Below are 24,117 nucleotides of genomic sequence, written 5' to 3' on the forward strand. Positions count from 1 at the left end.
AAGAATCATAATTTAAATATGTGGAACAATAATCCGTACCAAAATTGAAATAATATTAACAGTGTAACAAACAAGTTTTGCATAAATCTACTCAAAAAGGAGTCTGACAGGGAATCACAAAACTAATTCAATGTAAATAACTTTCTTAAAATATATGACATGGAATATGGAAGAAATTTATGTTGCCTTCAGATCATAACATTTTTTAATTGATTAATTTTGTGAATCAGACAACTAATGATAGCCCTGAAAGTTGAAGAGAATATAGGACTAAGGTGCTGCTATGTTTAATCAATATTTGATAATACATCTAGTTTTCATTATATTATGACACAAATTTCTTCCTATGTATATTAATTAACTTTAATCTAAACCTTAAATGTAGACAGAAAAACAAATGGCAGTTTGAATGAATAACCTTTAATAAAAAAAATGAAAGGAAAAACAATAAATAAAAGTTAAAAAAAATCCTTCTTGTTGTAAAGGTACATATTGTAAAGTTTGAATAGTTTACAGAGATACCAGAAACACATCTCTTTACATTAATTTAATCTCAACAAAGGTCAAAATAAGAAATAAGAAAACAGCCCTCAAAATTAACAACTTTAGATTACAGATATTAAAAAAATATTTATCAGTCATGGCAACCATTTGAAAGCACTTATCACTTCGAATTCTATCTACAGCACTGTGAAGGAAAAAGAGTAAAAAAACAAATTTGTTCCTTTTTAAAGCACCCATTTTAAACATTATCTAACTAATTTTTTGAATTAAAAACTTCAACTTTCCATTTTTTAGTAAACAATATGTGCAAATGTAAACAAATTTAACATGACCAACTGGAATCAATTAACCAATCAGCTATCTACTTCTTCTCTAGAGATGGTCTGTGCACTGAACACATTTAACTTGGTACTTGGCAAGAGTTTTGTCAACTTCTCTTTGAAGTTAACCAGACTGATATATTCTGTCAACGATTCACTTAAAGCATCATATCCATTGTCAGAAGCTGGTAAGAATGGAATCCATTCCTGATTGTTTTGTGTTTGCTGTTTGTTCATATCTTCACCGTCTAAGATAATGGAAGAGTTATTATTGCTTAGTATTCCCCATTCTAACTGTTGTAATGATTTAAGCTTGGATACTGTGCTTAGAGTATAGGAATTGACCTGTGCTGCAGGCTGAAATAGAAAGCAAAAATATGCTTTACTATATGTATTACTTCACACTTTTTATTAATTCACAAATGTTTGCATGTATTCGTTTTTGCTACTGCTGAACGATGTTCAAAAACCTACTTCAACTAATATAAATCATACAATTTTTTATGTATAGGTTTGCTCATAGTATTGAAACCATACAAGAGACTTTATGTATAAGTATCCATCAAAATTATTACATGTCCCACATTTCAATATACAGCTGTGTATAAGAATCTATAAAATATTTTTTAGCACTGAATTTTGAATATTTTGAAGATTACTCAAAATTTTCTACATCAATAATCTATCATGTACTTAGAAAGTTCTTTTTGGTCAACATGACTGATTTGATTATTCCTATAGCCAAGGATGATAATAGCATTTTGCCTTTCAAGGATATATAGAAGTAGTAACAGTTTTCCAGAAAATATGAGCAACCACAAAAAAAAACATATGTTAAAAGTAACCTATCCTGTACATTAATTTCTATAGTTTCTTGTTATTCAACTAACCTGATTTGATGTGTCTGGCCACACACTTAGGGATTTCAATTTCTCAAGCTTCTCTAATGTTTTGTGTAAGTTCTCAGGTATCAAGAACTCTATTAATTCAAGGTTTTCTAGTCTGAAAAATAAGTTGTTCTGTGAAGTACCTGTAGGCAAAATATATGTAACAAGGATGTATGCATTGTTGGGCTTTGCATTGATAAAATTGATTGATAATTTGGTGATTAATACCATTTTTCCACCACAATTTGTTATTTTGTTGAGGCCAGTTTTCGTTGGTGGAGGAAGCATTACCTTCAGCTAGAAAACTGGTTATCCTAATCAATCAAGATTGTCAAATGCACCTGCCACCTGTTAGGTTCAATTCAAGATTACTTAGACCAATTCATATGCAATTGGCCATCATGTAATGATTCAATCAGATAAAAGTTAAAACAATGCTATATATCATAATATAAGGATTCATATGGTTTTATTATTCAGTGACTTTCTGAAAACTCATTTTCTTGACACTGTATGAAGATATTGTTTCAAAAAATTATTTTTGGAGAATACAACTTTAAAGCTGGGAAATATAAGAATAGGACAGAGAAGCCTCAAAACATATCACAGTAACTTACTTTGTAAGATTACTCAGAGCGTCAGGTAAACCTGTCTCATAACTGTTTCCTCCACATTCTAATCTTAATGTCTGCAAGTTTGTCAATTTACTGATTATTGAGTATGTCTGAAATGGAACACATCATTATTAATTCAACACTTTTCTTTCATTTTATAAGATATGTTGGCAATGCCACTTGATTAAAAACAATCAAAGTAAAGACATACATTAAAATATCCCCACACAGCAGAATATTTACTTCAATATTTACACATATTCAAGTTGAACTTGTATTTCTAAGTCTACAATGTCTTAACTTTATAACAGAATAAATTATAATAAACATTCCTCAGCAAAGCAAGTTTTCAAAGTTTTAAAATTTATGGTATTTTTGGCAATGTTTTAATTTTAGATCATATTTTCTATAATCAGTAGTATGGCACAAAATTTTGATAATGGTGTAGGTCCATAAAACATATATTCCATAAAGGGGATATGCACTGTATAGAATTCTTATAAATTGGTTTGTCTTTCCTTTGAATACCTATGATTTATTTTTGACATAGCAGTTATCGGGATGGATGGCAGGGAAATAAATTTTAAAGCAAACTTCTTAAGGAAATTTATGGTTAAGTTTGGTTCTGATTAATCCAGTTGTTTCAAGGAAGGATTTTTGAAAAAGCTCAAGAATAAATAAACATCTTATGCTAAGCAACAACAGCAGCTAAGTTACAATGGCACCAACATAGCAAAATAGTTATCACAAGAAATATACAGAATACATACCTCTGGTGTCCATGATGTACAGTCTCCTAATTCTAGATGGACCAGATTTGGTAACGATGTTAGGAATTCTAATTCTTTATCAGATTCAAAGTCCTTTAAAGTTGTTAATGACTAAAAAAACAAAGGTATTCATTTTGAACAGACAAAAAAGGTGGCTTATTGAATATTATCTATTGTGTGAATATTTGATTAAAAAGGTGGACTAATAGTAAAACAGTTGACACACAATAAAGTTTCACTATTAGTCCAGTCAAACTAAGATTTAACCCCAAACTAATTGCAACAGAAAATGTTTTAGTTCTAATCTATAGCATTAAGCCCTTTATATACACAGAAAAAAGTCCCATAAAATCTAACTTGAGGAAAACTCAAAATCAGTATTTGTAATTTCCTATGGAAATTAACATTGAAAGGGGAGATAACTCTGCAAAAATGAGTCTTTTTGGGGTCAGTTTTTGGTTGATTTTCTTAAAATTTATGTACAGTATGATACTTGATGGGGTTATAAGTTCGTATTTGACTAAATTATAATATCTTCTGCTTATGAAATGAACAAAACGGAAGTGTTATGTGTAGTTTTATCTTTTTTGTGCGTTTTTCATTAAAGAAATTGCAAATTTGTGGCTTTTTGACCATTTTCAAAAAATAATATGAAAATTTGGTATTTTTTATATCTATATATTAAATTTTTTCAGCATCTTACTTGTTTAAAGAAACTTTAAATTACAAAAAGAAGAATACAAGCTTTTTAAAATTATTTTTATTAAATTTGAGATTATTTACCTGCAATACCTTGATATGTTGAAAAATTCAATAAATGGTCAACTAATGAATTATGAAATCTAGATTATAGCATGACAAAAGATATGAAAACACCTTTAAAGTTGTTTGTTATACTCTAAAGATGGCTTAAAAATCAAGAATCAATACATTTTGATGAATAGAAGTGTTAAAGTTATAATTTTGTATCATTTTTATTGATATTTCTGCCTTTTTTGCAGAGTTATCTCCCTTTTCAATGCAAATCTCCATAGGAATTTTAAATGGTGACTTTTTTAGTCTTTCTCAAGTAAGACTGTATGGGACTTTTTTCTGTGTACATCTGAGGTATAATACTAAAGATTAAAACTTTAAAATCTTCTGTTGTAATCACTTTAAGGTTAGGGTCAAAATTATGCTAGATTGACTGGACTATATGATTATATTTCAAAATATTTAACACAGTCTATACAGAAGGCTTTGAAAACTATTTCAAAACAACTTAAAGAAAAAAATGTGCAACTTAATGAGCATTCAATATTATCAATAACTGGAATCCTTTTAGTGTACTGTTAGTGTTATTAATTTAACAGAGATATAATTCATCAAATTTCTGTTTTTAGATAATACACTTTTTCTCCAAGAAATGAGCTAAGAATGATCAGTTGTTTTAATGGTCTATATCTCAAACTTAAAATTTTCTTGTTTCATTATTTTTATTTCAGATGATTCACAATAGCTAACTTTTATAAATTAATGGTTACCAAATGTATAGATACAGTCTTCCATTGTTGTTAACTTGTTTTAAATTTATTGAATAAACAGACTTAACTTACTAGTTTCTGCAAATGTTTTAATGATTTGAGCTCACTTATTCCTCCACTAAATGAGAATGCTGGAAGAGCAAGACCAGAAATTCCTCTTAATTTCAGTACTTTTAAGTCAGATAAAGATGAAAATTTCCCAATGTCTATCTTTGTTGGATTTGTCCTGAAATCAAAAGAAACCTTCATCACATTTTGTCAACAATAAAAAATATTTAAATTGTACAAAAACAACCTCACTTCTAAAAAAAACCTGAAGCTAATATTAATATTTTGCCATCATTTCATAGGATAGAAATTGTCTCAAAAACTTATTAATCATTCCACTGAATATTTGTTATGTTTTGTCTGCAGACTGTTTTCAGTTATACACAAAATTCCTACTTTCAGTTTTTGTCTCCCTTGTTGACATGGGAGACAATTGTATAACATTTCTTGCTCAACAACAATTATAATTGTGATTTTTCTTGTACCTTATCCCTTATCTTAGCTTGCTTAATCCAAGATAAAGGAATCCACAGTATGAAATTTAAATTGGCTTACAGCCATATATTTTATATCCAACAGCATTAGCTAATACTCTATGATATACCGTAAGTTCTCATTTACCTAATTGCCTTTGGAAGGCAACTCACAGAATTATACAGATTTGAATTGCTTAGAAAGTTATGGTTTATGCAAAATCATAATAAATACTTCCATTAGATTATACATAATATTTCAATATCTGTAAGCTATAATTGTATACCAACACTAAGAAACCATGATTACTGCTTTATATAACTGTAGAAGTTATTTGCTTCCAAAAGTCAATAAAGTTGATATATGTATTCAACTGTAAAAATGTGAAATATAGTACAGGTACATACTTAACCTTTCTAAAAGCAATAGAAAGCAAAGACTATTTACCCTTTAAAAGAATGAACTGTGTGTAACTTTGCCAATTACTATTTTGTATTTTAAAGATCATACTTCAATACATACTTCATTTGTTCATTTGTGGAGTCACTTATCCATTCTGCTGTCAGGGCTTCTAACTGTGTGGTCTTCTCACATAGAGCCTGTAAAACTGAACCAGGCACTGCACCAAAGTGGATTGTATGAACACAGGTAAATAGGTGGATGTTAGAAATTAACTGGTGCCATGTCTTATTTCTATCTTCATAATGGCTTACTCCCCGTAAATCCTACAAAATGATAATAAATTAGTAAAGCTAAGCATCACACTGTATCATAGATAAATACTGGAAAATGATAATTGTCATTAGTGATTAAGATAAGCAACCTATAAATTCTACACAATTACTTGTTATTAGTTAAGTTTAGTCTACTGTATCCACAAGAAATCCAACAAAATGATAACTGTTTCTGTGTAACTACAAAATCCAGCTGTGCCAGAGTGTGAGGGTGGAAACTGTTGGTAAACTGTCATGCATGGCAGTGGCTTTTATCTGTTATATATAAAGGAAAAGTGACTCACCAGAATTTCTACTGCTCTCCTGGAAAGATATTTAGCTGCCTTTTCCCAATCTGCTATCTTCATGTTTCTAAATGTTACTTCTCTCCACTGTAAAATATGAAACATGGATGTATAAGTCTCTTAGTGATTTAGTTTTTTAATGCATATAATGCATTGGGATATGGTGGATTTTAATAAGTGAACAAAAAACTATTCTAGAAAAAAATAAAACTTACTACAGGGATCTCCATGGATGAAAATTGAACGATGGAGGAACTTTCACCATTACAAACCGTGTCTACGCTGTACGGTGTAGCGTGATCGGAAGTATTTTTTCCCTCCATACAAGGAATGGTGAACATGCTAATTCATTGCTTATTTAAATTATATTTATTTGAATTTTCATTATAGAATTAGAAGTACTTTTATTTATTGCCGTTTTTAACCATTCAAATGACAAGTCTTCATGGTCCCCCTTAGTCGAGAATGACCAAAAGCTGTCATGAAGGTCCCCATGTAGATTTTTTGTATTTTTGGTAATTGTTATGGGGGTTAAAAATCATATGATGTGGAGCTTATTTTTCATGGACACTGTCAAATTCAGAACCCATTACCGGTATGTCTGATTTGCAGCAACAACAAAACGATTTGTACGGGTTATGTAAAAGGTTAAAGAGATTTGTAAAGCAAACGTTGACAAATGAAAAGGTTTTTAATGACTTTATCTGGCAAATTGATGCTGTGCAACATGCATCTTTCGAGTCTGAATAGAAACCGGAAACGCGGATGTATCAATTTGATTGTAATATACGAAATGAATTTGGAATTACGATACGATATTTCTTTACAGGAAATATTTAAGTTTTTACTTTTAAACTTTTAAAGTAATTCTAAATCGTTACAGCAGTACTCAGAGTTATTTGCGATGAAATAATATTTACTGTTTTGCGTCTTATTTTGAACTTCTTAAAAAAGGGGGATGCTGATTGCGTAAGTCAAAATAAAGCACGTGTTCGACTTGTTAAACTGTTTTCTTTGTTACTGGATTATTAATTTATTTATTTAATCTAAATTATCATAATCCTTTGCTGAAACTTAGTTGATTAATTCGACAAATGGATCGTCTATCCTCAGATAGTATTCTCCTGTCTGGTTTGTTGTTCTACTTGTACAAGCTCAGGTACAAGTGATTAGCGATCTTAATCCGGATATCCCTCAGGCGTTAGAACTGTATTGGATTATAACATAAAAAGCCTAAGGGTTATGCAATTACATGCATTTGATTATAATTGATAAAAAAAATGGCGTCGGGCTACAAAAAACGATGAAGTTTTGAACGATGGCGGAAGACAATTTAACGATGGCGCAAGACAATTTAACCATGGCGCGAGTCATTTGACGATGGCGCAAGACATTTGAACAATGGCGGGGCGCCATCGTTAAACAGGTCATGGAGATCCCTGTACTATTTAATTCAATACTTATGCTGTCTTTTCAAAATTTAAACATCTATATAAATATCACTTGGTATTTGTATATAAAACTCTCACAAAAATGTAAAAGTTCTTGTAAAGCATTTAGAAAATATACATTACCAGTATCAGTACAATTCAACACAAATAAAACTTACCAAACATGGATGCATTACTAATTTTCTCCAAGTTCTACAAACAGAAGCAACCCTGAAAACAGAAAATACAAAACATATAATGAAAATACAACAAAATATTATAAATTTACCCAAAAATAACATACACATACAAATTATCTTCAATATTTACCTAAATTTGCATTATCAACAGATATCTTCCTTTTAAAATAATGATAAAATAAAACTGAATCTCTAAGTCTACCATATCTAAAACATGAGTTCATTTTTATGGTTCAAAATTTTAAAGTATTTAGGGTTATACATGTGCATCTTGTAAAATTATACACAAAACGCTGTATCATATATTCTCATTAATGAATTATATTTTCCTAATTCACCAATTACTAATATATATTTTTTGGGGTTATATCTTAAAAAAGTAAACTCTATGCTGTTTTTAGTATATAATGTCTTAAAAAAAATAATTCATGTCAGAAGTGGAATTGTTTTTTTTTTCAATTTTTATGTAGTGCAGGTGGTAGTGGAGTTAAGTTTCTGTCCTTTGTTTGTTGTTTCATTTCGCTTGACATCATACTTACTGATAATCTTAAATAAATGCAAACTTTGGATATCGATGAAAACATAAGATTTACATCTAATCTTGAATGTACAAAATAATATAAACTGTTTTTTTATATGGAGCATAAATACATAATATTAGATAGCAAATTATTCCTTACCTGAAAAGATCTCTAACATTCAGATAATTGAATATTAATAACATGCAGTCAAATCCTCCATATAATGACTGGATAAAACAACTTGCTGGATTAATACCAGATTTAAATTGTCTAGTTTTAGGAGACTCAATTGGCGTTTCTGCCAAAGTACGACTAGAATTTGGGACTATCGTTGGAAGCTGCCCACTACCACAATCTGTATCTAAACTCAATGTTTTATCGTTAGTAACAGTCACACTTAATTTGGCAGTTTCACCTGTATTGACGGGAAAAGTATTTTTAGGCAGAAACAGTTTAAGTCCTTGCGCAGTGTGTAGAAAAGAGGATGGCGGCACTGTCACTTGTGTATTGTTGATTTTCAGAGACACAGGTTGAGTCAAATTCAAACGTTTGATTACTGCGGGTGGAAGTGTGAGTAGCTGTCCTTGTTTGTTAGTTTCACTTTGTTTGACCCCATTCATATCAAGTCCTGATGGTGTATGAGATTTTGTTCCCGGAGCGGCAAAAAGACGTGGAGGCTGTAATGATACTGGTGATGATATGGACAGTTGCGGAGTTGGAGCTGGTTTACTGAAATCTTGAACTATCGGTGCAACAGGTTTCAATGAAGGATATACCATTGGTCGTACGGCAGCTCCTGGTATAGAGTTGTAAACCATTGGGGCAGGAATACTACCCATCGGAAGACTTGTACGAAAAAGTGAACTTGATATCAATGATCCAGATGTTGTTACAGGTATATACATCATCTGGGTGGTGGTAGAAGCAGTCAGAGGTGGCTTCTGTAATCCTTCTTTCAATACAGGATATTTTAAACTTGATTGATTTTGATTAATATCTGATGCTTTCCTCTCTAGAAAATCTCTTACGTTGCCAAGGACACTACTACTAGCTCCACTACCTGGTAATTCATTCTCATAAGTATCAAATGGTTCTTTTTTAATCTTCACATTTCCGACAGAACTTGTTGTCGAGGATGGAGATACTGTTGCAACTGACGTGGAAGAGTTCAAGCTTGTTGTGTTAGATAATGCTTTAGTTAAAATTTTATTTAACGGCAAATAACCAGAGGTTGGAGTCAATTTTGGGGCTACATTTACAGGGGGTAACCTAGGCCCTGGTGTTATATTGACACAGTTTAACAAGGCTTGAGACTGTACATTCATCAAACCATCAGGTCCAGGAGAACAAGCCTTGTTGATACATCTCTGAAAAAAAAAAACAGGAAAATGTTTCAATGTTGTCAGGAAAATAAGGTATATCAATTGCATTATACTCAAAAGTTTTCTATATTTGGCATCACTTGAAAACTCTCATTGTTTAATGTATTTCTTGGGGAATTTTTAAAAGAAAATTGTTTTTGAGAATAACCTACTTATTTGAATTTTCAGGTATTTAATAAAAATGTTCATAAATTTCAACAATCAACGTCATATAAATAATAATGGTGAACGGGGGACATACATTAATATATTCTGTTTTCCATCCTAAGAAATTAGTTTTCAACCAAAAATATTCTGAAGAAGTAAAAAAAAACATCTGGAGTGTTGAAACCTATGGTATAAAATAGTAAGTAAATTGAACATGTTTTCAATACTTAGGAAAATCAAACCTATTACATATGAGTTGGAGAAAGAAAAGTGAATCTGGAGTGTTGAAACCTATGGTATAAAATAGTAAGGTAATTGAACATGTTTTCAATACTTTGGAAAATCTAACCTATTACATATGAGTTGGAGAAAGAAAAGTGAATCTGTGCTGTTGTTACATGTATATATTATCAAATTACTCCTTACTTACCAAACAAATAAATGAGTCAACAGTTTGGCCCAGATTTACACATTTAGGATGGAACATACATAGACAGACATTACACTGCAATGTTGGAGGCTGACCAGTCAGTCCTGGACAGTTTAAGTTACACAGTGTTTCCAGTTTGTTCCTTCAAAAAATATACATTTAATTAAGTAGATACATTTGAATGAGATTATAAACTTCATCGTCCCAGGATGAAAGGTGATCAATTCTAGCCAGATAAAGTGTCAAGTCATTTTTGTTTTCTTTCCTGAGTCCTGACATTGAAAACAATAGTTACCTTAGTAAATAACATACTCATGCTACTAGTACATATTCTTATTAACTGTTTCCATAATATCTTTTTTTCCCTTCTTTTTGAAGTTTTTTGCAGTTTTAATGGGATGCAATTACATGTACTAAAAAGTATCATTTCAAAATTTTCTATTGCCTTTCTGTGTATTAAAGGCACCTTAGGCTCAACAATTATTGCATATTTTGCAGAAATCTAAATATTCCATCATACTATTTCAAAATCTATGTTTAAAAAGTGTGGAAAGCACCACAATGTTTAAACACCTGTTACGAATTAAATTACACAATTAAAAAGTCAGGAAAACACCACAATGTTTAAAAACTTGTTACGACTTAAATTACACAATTAAAAAGTCAGGAAAACACTACAATGTTTAAATACTTGTTACCACTTTAATTACACAACTAAAAAATCTGGAAAACTCCACAATGTTTAAACACCTGTTACGACTAAAATTACACATCTAAAAAGTCTGGAAATCATCACAATGTTTAAACACCTCAGTGACCTGTTACGACTTAAATAACACTAACAACTTACCTCTCTGGACTAACTGCTGCTTTAAATGATTTCTGCGTTGTACTCTTCCTAGCTGTACCCTTTGATTTAAAAAACTTCTTTTTAGGTGGTGACATAGATGGTGAAGTTCTAGTTTCTTCTAATGTCGGAGGGCATTCTGGGAAGGTTGCTTCCTTGGCAGCCTCTTTATCTTGTTCGTCAGGGTCAACAGGTTCTGTCTTTATCTGCAGCTGCATTTCTGACATAAATGGAACCTTTTCATCTTTCTTGTCCTCCTTCTCTATTGTAGGAATCCCATCTTTTGTCTGTTTTATGATAATAGTAGTAGATATTGCTGGTTTTCCCGGTCCAACAGAATGTTTTCTCTTCCTACCTCTTGGTGACTTAGTTATTACTGACTGAATTTCAGTATCACTGGAGGCCCCATTGAAAGGAATAGCAGGCTCATCAGAATCCTTCTCTATAACAATTTCTGGCTTTTTCTTTCCTATTTTCAGTGGTTTGCCAGCATTTCTTACACTTTCAAATGGTGGACTACTGATAGGAGTCTTTATAAAGGAAAAATTGTTTTCTGTAAGGTCTGAAATCTTGTGTTGTCTCACTAAAAAATATGTAAACATAATTATTGTGGATTCATTATAATACCTGAGATACATATTTTTGGTGGGTATAGATAAATAAACCATACCACACATTATAAACAAGAATGTGTCCAAAGTACACGGATGCCCCACTCGCACTATCCTTTACCATGTTCCATGGACCTTGAAATTGAATAATAATCTAATTTGGCATTAAAATTAGAAAGATCATACTATAGGGAACATATGTACTAAGTTTCAAGTTGATTGGATTTATCAAAAACTACCTTGACCAAAAACTTTAACCTAAAACTCCCACTTTCATTTTCTATGTTTAGTGGACCGTGAAATTGGGGTCAAAAGTCTAATTTGGCTTCAAAATTAAAAAGATCATATCATAAGCAACAAGTTTACTAAGTTTCAAGTTGATTGGACTTCAGCTTCATCAAAAACTACCTTGACCAAAAACTTTAACCTGAAACTTCCACTTTCATTTTCTATGTTCAGTGGACGATGAAATTGGGGTCAAAAGTCTAATTTGGCTTAAAATTAGAAAGATCATATCATAAGCAACAAGTGTACTAAGTTTCATGTTGATTGGACTTCAGCTTCATCAAAAACTACCTTGACCAAAAATTTTAACCTGAAACTCCCACTTTCATTTTCTATGTTCAGTGGACGGTGAAATTGGGGTCAAAAGTCTAATTTGGCTTTAAATTAGAAAGATCATATCATAAGCAACAAGTGTACTAAGTTTCAAGTTGATTGGACTTCAGCTTCATCAAAAACTACCTTGACCAAAAACTTTAACCTGAAACTCCCACTTTCATTTTCTATGTTCAGTGGACGGTGAAATTGGGGTCAAAAGTCTAATTTGGCTTTAAATTAGAAAGATCATATCATAAGCAACAAGTGTACTAAGTTTCAAGTTGATTGGACTTCAGCTTCATCAAAAAACTACCTTGACCAAAAACTTTAACCTGAAACTCCCACTTTCATTTTCTATGTTCAATGGACCGTGAAATTGGGGTCAAAAGTCTAATTTGGCTTTAAAATTAAAAAGATCATATCATAAGCAACAAGTGTACTAAGTTTTAAGTTGATTGGACTCCAGCTTCATCGAAAACTACCTTGACCAAAAACTTTAACCTGAACGGACGCACAGATGGACGGACGAACGGAAGCACAGACGGACGGACGAATGGAGCCACAGACCAGAAAACATAATGCCCCTCTACTATCGTAGGTGGGGCATAAAAAATCAATAAATACAAACTGTCTATAGGCTTGTACTGCACACTTTTGAAAAACCAAGAAATCAAACATCAATGAAAATACAATTGTTCCTCAATCCACAATTTGTATCCACTAAAATAAGTGAATCCACAGTTATGGGAAACATTTTTGTTTTGAGTTTGTCAGTAATTTTGCTAAGATACATGGTGTTCGACATATTTTAAAGGTGTTTCATGTGCAAAGAATTCCTCTGAAGCCAGTGCTAGGGGCTGTCTTAAAACTTGCAGTGATCATCGCAATGAAGGTCTCAATGTGACTTTGAGGTGAAGAACCTGCATTAAATTGCTGATCCTTTGCTTTTTGTGGACTTTTTTGCTGTGTATGTAATCACTTTGTGTCATGGATGGATACCCCATATCCTTTGTTTTTCTATAACATATTGCAAGTCATCACTGTCAAGCTGCAGACCTAATAACATATTTTATAATCCTCACTACATCTCTCTTTTATACTTACAGTGAGCTGAAACTTCTACCATGGATCTCTGCAAATAAACAAAGAATTTACTGTATATTCCCTTATTTCTTTATTAATAGAAACTAACCTTTAGTTTGCTTTTTATATAGAATGTCATCATTCAAGAGTTGACATGTGACGTCAAACAATAACATTAAAAAAAGATTATCTAACATTCTTCTTTTTCAAGATTTATTTTTTAACTGATAACAGAAATTATTTCTGCACCATAAATAATGACATTACGAAAAGGATCAATAATGAATACTAAAGTTATCAAAGAACACCTAAAAAAATGTGTAATTTAACCTTGAGGTAAAACTTTTAAGAAGTCAGATCTAGACAGTATTTTTTCAAAATAATTTGAATTTTAGGTTTAACGTTGAGATTGTATGTTGGTTATAAACACAAAGAGACATGTGGTTTAACGATTAATGTCAGTAATAAAAGTATTTGATAAAATTTATTTGTCCTTTCTTTTGATAGGCTAGATACAGTACCCTTCAAGAGTACCAACTCTCCCACACCCTACACCGAGGAAAATGTCGGAGCCACTCCGAAAAACTCCGATATTCCTCCCAAAATGTTGGGAGGAATTTGGGAGTAATCTCTCCCAAAATCAGGTAAATGTTTATTGTGATAACGAGCTCACTCTCTACACCGAGGAATTAATTGCCCTTATCCTACTTTGATCTATACCGGCACAAGACTGAATGGGTAATTGGATTACCTGACAGGTAAAGGTTGAAGTAATAAAGAATTATATTTCCGGTCTACTGTACCAGTTTAAGTGTCAAACAGGTGTATAATTTTAAATGTCTTTAATACTAATTAAATTTCATTTGTGGTAATAAAAACTAAAGTCAAAATATTTTCGTATTTTTTGTTAGCCCATCTAAAAATATCTTAACCTTAATGTACTTGCTTTAAAAAAAAAACGATTATAAAATATAGCGGAATATGTGAAAAACAAAATATTCTACTTCAAAGTTAAAGTCTTTATTTAAAAATTATAAGTCTAAAAGTTTTATATATGCAAGTAAAAAGGAAAATTTATTCACCATTCATTAGACAAAATAATTGCCCCGTAATAATTGTGTAAATCTACGGCATTTTCTTTTTACGATTATCTAATTGCTGGAATGAATAAAAGATTTAAAAGCAAAATGTTGTTGTTAATTCTTTCAATAGTATTCAAGTTTTATAAAAAATGAAAACTACTTAATTTTGACCTCGATGTCTTCACCAGTAAATTAATATTTTATTGACGAAATGAGCATACTTGTGTAAAAATAACCGGAAACTTTCGCTAAAATAATTTGAGCAGTTAAATAAAATTACGTGTTTGAAAGTTTTGTATATTCAAGTAAAAAGGAAAATATTATTCAATATTCGTTATGCTTAACAATTACGGCATTTTCGTTTTACGATTTGTTGGCAGTACAGCAGAATAATAATACATTTCCGTTACAACAGGAATACTCCCAGCTGCATTAATTCAACTTTGTTTAATATTAACTTTCGCACAATGAATGTAAATTTGTGTATTTTCAACAAAAGATTTTAAAAACAATTATTTGCCGTGCGAAGACAATTCCACGATACACATCTCAGTTATCAACAGTTTGGGTTGAACTTGAACTTGACTTACTTAACAATGTTAAATGCTAAAAATAGTTAACATCAATGTTATCCACAGCACGAGTTTTTTAAAGGGCGGGAAAAAATATCGCGTACTAGTAAACTCAGGTGACCTTTCTGGCCGACCGTGGGAAAGTCCATTCAAGTTTTCTAAAGCTGCAGAACGACATTTTTGTGCAATCGTATTGAGGCTCCAGAAGGTCCTTTTACAATTGATTTATCGGGAAAATATAATTCTTATCCGAATAAACGTGAACACATTTTTAACTATTTGAATTTTAATGTTTTATCTTTCAAAAAAGAAAGTACATTTATAGTTATATGTCCATGGTCCATAATATAGATTTACAGTTGGTGATGTATTAATTGAAATTATGATGGAAATTGTCCGGGGTGATTGATTGTATTCAAATGACAATAATCATGATAATACGATAAAGAAATGCCAATTGTAGGAGGTTGGGAAATTTTGAAAATAAAATGATGACTGATTTAACTGGAATAGAATATTATGATGGGCAATTATGAGGTTTGATAAATTTTATTAATAATTAAAGGATTAGTGACCTATCGGATAGCGATAAGCGGATTACTTATCATCACAACTTTTAACATCTTTTGTAAACGTAAAATGATTGAGCGTCATAAACTTGTCAAACACCGGTAGAATTATAGTACATTTATTATATAATTAATGTGAAAATATTTTTCACTTTCCAAATTCAAATGACGAAATTGATATAAATACTTTCGTCAATTTGAAAACCGTTCCGTAAAATGCGAAAATGACGAGCACTATCAATATCACTTGAAATTATTTCCTTTGTCAACAGAGTTGTCATTTATTAACAGTTTCTGTTCGTAATTTGAATTATTCAAGTCTGTATAAATGTACCGAGGTGGTGAAACATCATATTTTACATTGCTCAATAAATTAAGTTTACTTGATGATCCGATGAATCGGGTTACCGAAAAAACAACATGATTTTATTAGCCAGTTGATATTTTAATAATGAACAATTAATGCGCTGATATTGCTTATTGAACAAGTTATAAAAGAAACTAATTGTGGCAAAATCGTCCTTGCTGAAAGAACACAGTTACACAATGTATGACCTGACCGGACTGTAATAGAAACACAAAATAACAATTTTCTTCATACTTTTTCGTATGTACGTTCTATTTTAAAGATAACGGCATAAGACACAAATATAAAGGATAATAATTATCTTATTCTAAATGATATTGTCACATCTTTATCTGTCAAAGAAAGGAAAACATTTGTTCAATTTATAATACCGTGATTTTAAAGCACACCTGTGCAACCAAGATCGATTAAATGTTCAAAGGTAAATTATCTGGGTAATCCAATTATGTTGTCACGCGTCGTTAATTTGAAGTACATCCGATGGGCAATAAACAAATTAACAGCCACGCGGTGTTGGGAGAGAATCTTTGGAGGATTTTAGGAGTGAAATCCGCGGTACTCGGTGTGATTCCGAGAAACACGGAAATCGGATAAAAAAGTTATCGAATCGATATTTTTGAAGAGTACTGTAAATGAAATATTTCATGTACAGAGTAGCCTTTTTTACTCCAGAAAAAGGACACTGGATTCATGGTGGAGAAATCTAAACACACAGTTTATACATAACTATAATTTAGCTGTGACATGATTCTCATATTTGTTTTATAGTTCTTTTAAGTTTTAACATCTTCTATTGTTCAAAATGACAAATTGATCAAACACAAGTTTTAAAACTTAAAAACGTCTTCTCAAAAAGAAGATAATTCTCTTTTAAATTACATGTTGTACATAAAGAAAACTGGAGTCTAAGTAGAGCCATTAATTTCAAACAATTGAATGCTGTGCTTGTGCTAGTCATACTGTTCAGGTGACAGCTTCAATATCTGACTTACCAATTTTTTACCAATAGGAGGTTTATAATATACATCAGCAGGTCTTCTCTTGTTATCATCAAATGTATTTCTAACTACAATCTCTCTGGTCCAACCTATGAAAATAATACAGCAAGTTTATAGGGTATACTGATTCTTAAATGTGAATAAGTATTTAATAAAATGTATGGGGAAAAATAATTTGACTGCTGCTAGAACACTTCCCGTTGTCTTTATTTCATAAGAAAGTAATTAAGTGAGGTTTTTTACAATGTCAATTGCTTTTTTTCCCAATCAGGGGGTTCAATTGACATGAAAAAGAAAGAAAAAAAATTGTGTTCAAGTTTTAATGACTATTTTTGTAGCTTTTGTTGCAGTATAAACGTTTTGGCATTCAGTTCAAAAATTGTCAGTGTGTTGTCATTTGTAAAGTTTAAATCAAGAACAATCATTGAAGGGCTCTTTTAACTTGACACCTCCAAATTAAGTTTCTAAGACTTACAAAAATTTATACTTTTCTGACATTGACCTATCATTGTATATGCATTATACAGTATATATGTTTGTTTGTGTTAAACAAGATATCAAAGCTTTTGAGAAGGGTTCCTTATAAGCATATTAAATACAGAAATCTTCATAGAGTTTGATTTTCATCCTTTGAAAAAAACCTTCACGAAATCAATGCAAGATCAAATTTTTTCATCTTTATAAACAAAATTGTGCCTCACTCCTTGTGCATATTTAAGCAAACAAAAACTACTTCAAATCAACCATTTGTCTCATTGGTAATCATACCACATAGCATTATTTTCATATGGAGCTTGTCATATATAGGGTTTGTACAATTGTGTGTGTGTTAATGAGTGGAGAAATTGATGTTTCCCTGCAACAATTATACACTTATTTTAGTATACAAACCATATTCGCCTGGAAGTTCTAATGATTTAATATCAAGGTTAGGATATTTTGGCTTCTTCAGAGGTGTCCCTACAAAATAAAACCAAAACATGTTTTATAGATCAATGAACATGATGTAGTATATTGAAAGCTAGAAATTTATAGACAGGTACAACAAGTAACTTTGTATAACAATTTATTGTGAATGGTGAACACATAATAGAAAAATTTATGAAAATAATTATCATGATTATCATGATTATGATGTTTGTTTTTTTGTAAAAAACATGATTATAATGTAAACTTTTGTGTACCCATCAATTTAATAATGCGGTAATAAACTTCAATCAACTTATTTTGTAAGTTATGATAAACATTAGACTTAGGCCAAAAAAAAATATATGTCTGTTTCCTGCTTCCAAGGCAAATAAATCAGGGTCGGTAGGTCGGGATTTTTTTTTTTTTTATTTTATTTTTTTTTTTATTTTTGCACTCCCTGTCAGATTTGCAGTCGGTTACATGTCATGTTTGGTTAGGGTCCTGTACCCCAAAATGATTTAATCCCTTTAAAGAAGCTTTAATTGAATAATCCTCCCAGTGCTGACATTTTTTAAACCTTAATTGTAGCACATTTGTGCTGGGAGCAGCTATTTTGATTGTTTGGGCATAGTAAAATACGGATCTGGATCGGACCGGAAATGAATTTTTCCGGACCGGAAACGATTTTTTTCCGGATTTGAATAAAAAGATCTAGGGTCGGGGGTTTGAGTCAGGGTCGGTTGGGAAACAGGAAACAGACATATATTTTTTTTTGGCCTTACCAGTAATGATATTTAAAGGTTACGGTGAACAACTAACCAACATTTAGGGTTATACTTTATAGGGACTTCATTTAAATCATCAAACATAAAAGTCATGCAGTCCGATGATACTTTCAATTAATGTACAAGTGAAATCCTTGTTTCACACAGAATCATACTACACAAATTTAAAGGTACTATTTTAATATGACAAAATAAACATTTACATACACATAGTTCTCGGTGATGTGTTATTTTGATCTTGATGTGCCAAACACAGCAAAATTGCATATACGGTTTTTATACCCTTAAACATACCTATAGCTATACTTGTATTTGGTGAGCCAGTACTACTTCTGCTTGTTGTAGTAGTAATAGTCGCATCAGATAATTGTTTAGCTTGCTTTGTTCTTGATTCTCTCACAAATCTCTGGGCTCTCATGTCATCCTTTGGGTTATAATCAGGATCAGCCTCAAACTCACTGGTGTAAATATTGTCAGTTTTAGGTGTTCGACTTCTTTTCCCTCTTCCAAAAACATCCTCTGGCCTTAAGATATCTTTGTCATTGATAATGATTCCCATTTCAGCATCTTCTAATTCATGAGGAGTTTTTGACAGGAACTGACTAAATTCTGTTTCACCAGTCGATGAATCTAACTCTGCAGAAATATCTTTTTTCTCATTTTTATCTTTAGTCTCATTTTGGGAATCTTCCATGACATGATTTTCCTTCATCGACTTATCAATATTTTTATCCTCCTGACTTTCATCTATTGTAAGATTATTTTCTTTTTCTTCCTCATCCTCACTTGGTTCATTGCTTTTAATTTTTCCACTGGCTTTAACTGTTTCTACGTCAACATCTTCTATTTTATCCTTCTCATTGTTTTTAATTTTATTCTCTTCCTCATCTTTATCGTTCAAATTTTCAGTATTCTTTACATTGTCATCATCATCGGTCTTTTTACTTTCTTTTACCTGCTCATTTCCCTTATCGAATTTACTATCTTCTGGTAAATTTTCATCTATATCAGCATCTGTTTCCATACCTTCATCTTCACAATCTTTTTCAGCCACACTTTTTGTAGATAATGATTCAGATTGGTCTAAACCAGACACACTCTCCATTTCAGAAAGTGTTGTTATGGATTCAGATTGATCTGCTGGAATACTTTCTATTCCAGATTGTGTTGAAATGGATTCAGATTTATCTGCAGAAATGCTTTCCATTTCAGATGGGGTTGTTATGGATTCAGATTTATCTGCAGAAATGGTTTCCATTTCAGATGGGGTTGTTATGGATTCAGACTTCTCTGCAGAAATGGTTTCCATTTCAGATGGGAATGTAATGGATTCAGATTTGTTTTCTGAAATGTTTTCTGCTCCATCTCCTTCACCATCTTCTATTGTGTTCTGCACATTATTACCTCCATCTACTGCATCTCCATTCACTATTGCAACAGATTCAGCATTCATGTTGGAATCATTTTGTGATTCTTTAATTGTCTTGAAGTCCTGATCTGTGACTGGAGTTTTTGTTTCTTCTTCCATTTTTTTTTTAAGATCATTCAGTCATTTTCTATTCCTAAAAATCTGAAAAGAAAAAAAGAAAAAAATCATAAAATATATATTTAATGAGAAGTTCATCCAGCTGTAGCATGTGTAGCTAAAACACGGCAGATAAAAAATAATTTGACATACAAATGTATGATGGTTTACTTTTTATTATAATTGTGACTCAGATGTAGAGTTGTCTTCTTGGCACTCGGACCACATTTTCTAATTATATCTAGAAAAATCTCTAGTTAAACATGTTAAAGAATTATGGTAGTAGGTTTCCCATCAACCATTCTTCAAATTTAAAATGCAACATTGAATTATTATGAGTACGATTATTTTAACAGTACATTGTCATGATTATGAGTTACAGTTTTTAATCATGTTAATAAGACAGTGGTTTAACTCTGGGTTTTACCTTTGCAATTCTCATAAAATCAAGTACTCTAATGAAAATTATATCATTCTCATTCTTTCTAACTCAGGCAAGTAAGGGGAAGAAGTAAAGCCATCCTTACAATAAGTGTAACTTGCAACTTAGCAATTATGTTGTTTTTTTCATGATTTAACATAAATTTCACCCCAAAATTGAACTGATTAATTATAACTTTGATTTTAATTCTTCAGTTGATTGAAATAATACCTGACCAAATATCAGAATGTCCTAGCACAGAGTATACATTGTATCTGTCAAAAAATTATATACGCCAGAATCAAAAGTCTGTTTATTGTTACAGGCCAATACGATGTTGTTGGTGCTATTTAGAGAAACTATCATGCTTAAGAGTTACCAGAAGACATAATAATAATGGGACTGGTACCCAACACAGACCTGCATACAAAAGAGGGACAAAAGATACCAAAGGGACAGTCAAACTCATAAATCTAAAACAAACTGACAATGCCATGGCTAAAAATGAAAAAGACAAACAAACAACAGCACACATGACACAACATAGAAAACTAAAGAATAAACAACACGAACCCCACCAAAAAACTAGGGGTGATCTCAGGTGCTCTGGAAGGGTAAGCAGATCCTGCTCCACATGTGGCACCCGTCGTGTTGCTTATGTGATAACAAATCCGGTAAATAGTCTAATTCGGTAGGTCACATTCATTAAAGGGAAGGGGATTGTAGTTACGACGTAAGGAACATATCCGATATCATTTGTGAAACAGTTATTCAATACAATGTATTTGCACAATTGTAAGATTCTTGAAATTCGACTTTCAAACAACCATTGACAACTGGTCACGCATATGTTTTTTTTATGTCAGATATTTTAATATTTATCAAGCAAATCAAATTGACAATACAGCCGAAACTTTTCAAAAACTCTGCAAATGACATACATTTGACTTTTGGTGTTTTAAAAAAACCTTTTAAGCACCACATTTAGGCTATTTCATGGTAAACAGTTCAACTTTTTATTGGTGGAGGAAGCCAAAGTACCCAGGGAAAACCACCGACCTTTGATAGGATAACTGACAATCCTAGTTAATTAAGATTAGAGTTCAGTGCACCGTCACATGCGGGGTTCAACCTCACACCATCAGCTTTGTAAGATATGCATAATATTAAATAAAAGTGTTTTTCATTTTTAACTCTGAATATCTTTTTAATATTTATAAGCGATACCCACTGAGAATCAACACAATAACATTTTTTAGCTAATTCATTAACGCGAAAAGATTGTTTACCGACAAAATTGCCTGCGCATTCTATTTTATATTACGTTACTTTATTAGACTAAGAGGCAAAAACTTACAAATCTGTAATTCACATGAAGAAAATGGCTTCCATGTTCTAATCTATTAATAGATGAAAACATAAGCTGCCACCTAGTGGTAAAAACTGTCATACTCTAGAGTTTATATTTTATGTTAATTCTTACTTTCTAAATAAGAACTAGCACAAAGGTAAAAGAAGTATACAATTTAAGCAGTCTACAACGAAATTGTAGAAAACCATAACATCCAACTGAAAACAAAAAACATTTTCACAAATGTCATGAGAAAAGCGTGTACGGTGGCGAAAAAACTTTTCCTGGTACAGTTTCTGTAAATCTGTAAACTTCTATATTACCTTTCAAATGTTGCTTTAATATCCAGTCGTTTTTCTAGTTCAAACTATTTATTATAATCTGCAACTTAAAACTTTGGCGATGAGTCTGGTATTTTTCTGAAGGAGTTCCTTCCCCTATTCTATTTAATATCGGGACCGTAAACGGTTCATGAATTCCGTACACGAATATCAACAAGACCTCATGCCATCAATGGTATATTATATATTATTTCCTTATGTGAACGTAATATTTAAAGGAATTGATGGATTGCATTACATGAAATGATTCTTATCTACCTAGAATAAGTTGGTGCTATGAATTAACAACACTATTCATTATCCTGACCTTGTGAATAGTTTTATCCTGCATATCATATAAATACAATAAAAAATATAAAATATAAACTTGAATGGGGTCAGGATAACTATGTCATATAATTTGACTTTTAGAATGAAAAAAAGCAGCAGTTTCAAAGAAATCCATGTTTGACACAAGCGCCACAGGAAATTTGCATGTAAAGCTACCTGTTTCGTATTACATATTATCCATAATTGGAACAGTATATCAATTAAAAATACGACAGTGCCATGTTCCTGTATCTGAGGGTATGAATGCCGTTTACTGCCAGGGGTCAAATGGTAATTAATTTACGGCTACAGTTAGCTTTAAAGTGGTAAAAATATCCTTAGCATGATTCTTCAGAGGGTTAATTGTTTTATACTAGAAAAAAAAAATAACAAAATTTGTCAAAATCTATCTATTTTTTCTAAGGAAAACGCAAATTTAATCGTCATGCTAAATGTCCATAAACATGAGGATTAAAGGAGAAGGTCCAGTTAAGTGGCTAATTTTGGCCTAAAACTTGTGCCATTTGATGAGGGTAGAATTGGGGGTACCTTCATGACAAATAACGATAAAAATTCTTGCAAAATGACGTTAACAGTAATTTTTGGTGCATGACAATAAAATGTACAATTTCTTTTAGACGATTAAAAAAAAAATTTGACTGATTTTGACGCATCACATTAATTTTTTTTCCAAAATGACTCTAACGATAATTATTTGAGACCTCTGATGAATCATGATGAAAATATTTTGACGAATTACAGTATAATTTTAACCAATTTGACGCTAGCGGTAGCCGAAAATGACTGTTTGGCGCCTGACGGTAAAGGGCATTACTACCCTCTATGATAAAATATTTAATACAATTTTTAACACTTAATATCTATACCAATATAATCACAAGAGCTCTGCTTTTTGTCTAAAATTGAAGTGGCCGCATTCATGATCAATCTCAACCTACATATATGTCATGTCATCAAATACAACATATATTTAAATATTAATGTTTGAAAACAAGTGTGGCCACTTCCATTTTAGATAAACAAAAACTTCTAAAATTTACCTCTTATATCTGTGGTACTATTGTTGCGATTTTCGTGTGAATTTCTTTGAGTACGAGTGCTAGAACCTTCACTTCAGAATCTAGCTGTTTAAAAATAGAAATGTTTGCTAAATCTATGCTATAGGTTCATATTTTGATATTCTATATAATGACATCCAACCTTCTCTTCTTACAGTATATAAAATATATAATAAGAAGAGAAGGTTGGATGTCAAATATATTAATAGTCCTTCCATCCAAAAGGAGTAGACTCTAATCCAAAAATGTAACCTTTAAAAAATTAGTTAAAATTGTAAATTTTTAAACGACCGCAAAAATTGAAGATTACTCCAATACTTTTGGTTTTCGCACTATTACTTAAGTTTAAGTAAATAGAAATGTATGAAATTTAAACACAAGGTTTATGATCATAAAAGGA

General features: G+C 31.4%; 2 protein-coding genes across 4 annotated transcripts in view; one reads left to right on the forward strand and one right to left on the reverse strand.

Annotated features, from left to right (window-relative positions):
• Positions 1 to 393: 393 nt before the first annotated feature.
• LOC139514349 (uncharacterized) lies at positions 394 to 22,465 on the reverse strand. Of its 2 annotated transcripts, XM_071303459.1 has the most exons (17): positions 22,301 to 22,439; positions 21,995 to 22,037; positions 18,986 to 20,261; positions 17,889 to 17,957; positions 16,992 to 17,086; positions 13,431 to 13,458; positions 11,119 to 11,698; positions 10,269 to 10,410; positions 8,469 to 9,676; positions 7,768 to 7,819; positions 6,159 to 6,245; positions 5,663 to 5,865; positions 4,691 to 4,844; positions 3,096 to 3,206; positions 2,329 to 2,435; positions 1,715 to 1,826; positions 394 to 1,181 (listed from the first exon to the last, which is right to left on the reverse strand). In XM_071303459.1, exons 3-17 carry the CDS (start codon positions 20,217 to 20,219, stop codon positions 858 to 860), a joined length of 4,506 nt encoding a protein of 1,501 aa, XP_071159560.1. In that variant the 5' UTR covers positions 20,220 to 20,261; positions 21,995 to 22,037; positions 22,301 to 22,439; the 3' UTR covers positions 394 to 857. The 2 variants fall into 2 exon arrangements, with proteins under 2 accessions (XP_071159560.1, XP_071159559.1); XM_071303458.1 differs by lacking the exon at positions 21,995 to 22,037 and having other exon boundaries at positions 22,312 to 22,465.
• LOC139514353 (dimethyladenosine transferase 2, mitochondrial-like) overlaps positions 22,442 to 24,117 on the forward strand; it is a 57,131-nt gene continuing 55,455 nt past the window's right edge. For both annotated transcript variants that reach the window (XR_011662602.1, XM_071303464.1), the window contains exon 1: positions 22,442 to 22,504. The gene's annotated coding sequence lies outside the window, so the exon portion shown is untranslated. The remainder of the gene's footprint in view (positions 22,505 to 24,117) is intronic.

This window comes from Mytilus edulis, chromosome 3 (genome assembly GCF_963676685.1).
Source record: "Mytilus edulis chromosome 3, xbMytEdul2.2, whole genome shotgun sequence".
In the NCBI taxonomy this organism is placed as follows: Eukaryota; Metazoa; Mollusca; class Bivalvia; order Mytilida; family Mytilidae; genus Mytilus; species Mytilus edulis.

Coding starts and splice junctions, on each gene's coding strand:
- LOC139514349 (XM_071303458.1), bottom strand. CDS start 20,219: ATGGAAGAAGAAACAAAAACTCCAGTCACAGATCAGGACTTCAAGACA. Junction 17,958..18,985: donor AAATACAAGTATAGCTATAG/GTATGTTTAAGG, acceptor TTTATTTTGTAG/GGACACCTCTGAAGAAGCCA. Junction 5,866..6,158: donor GGAGAGCAGTAGAAATTCTG/GTGAGTCACTTT, acceptor ATCATTTTGTAG/GATTTACGGGGAGTAAGCCA.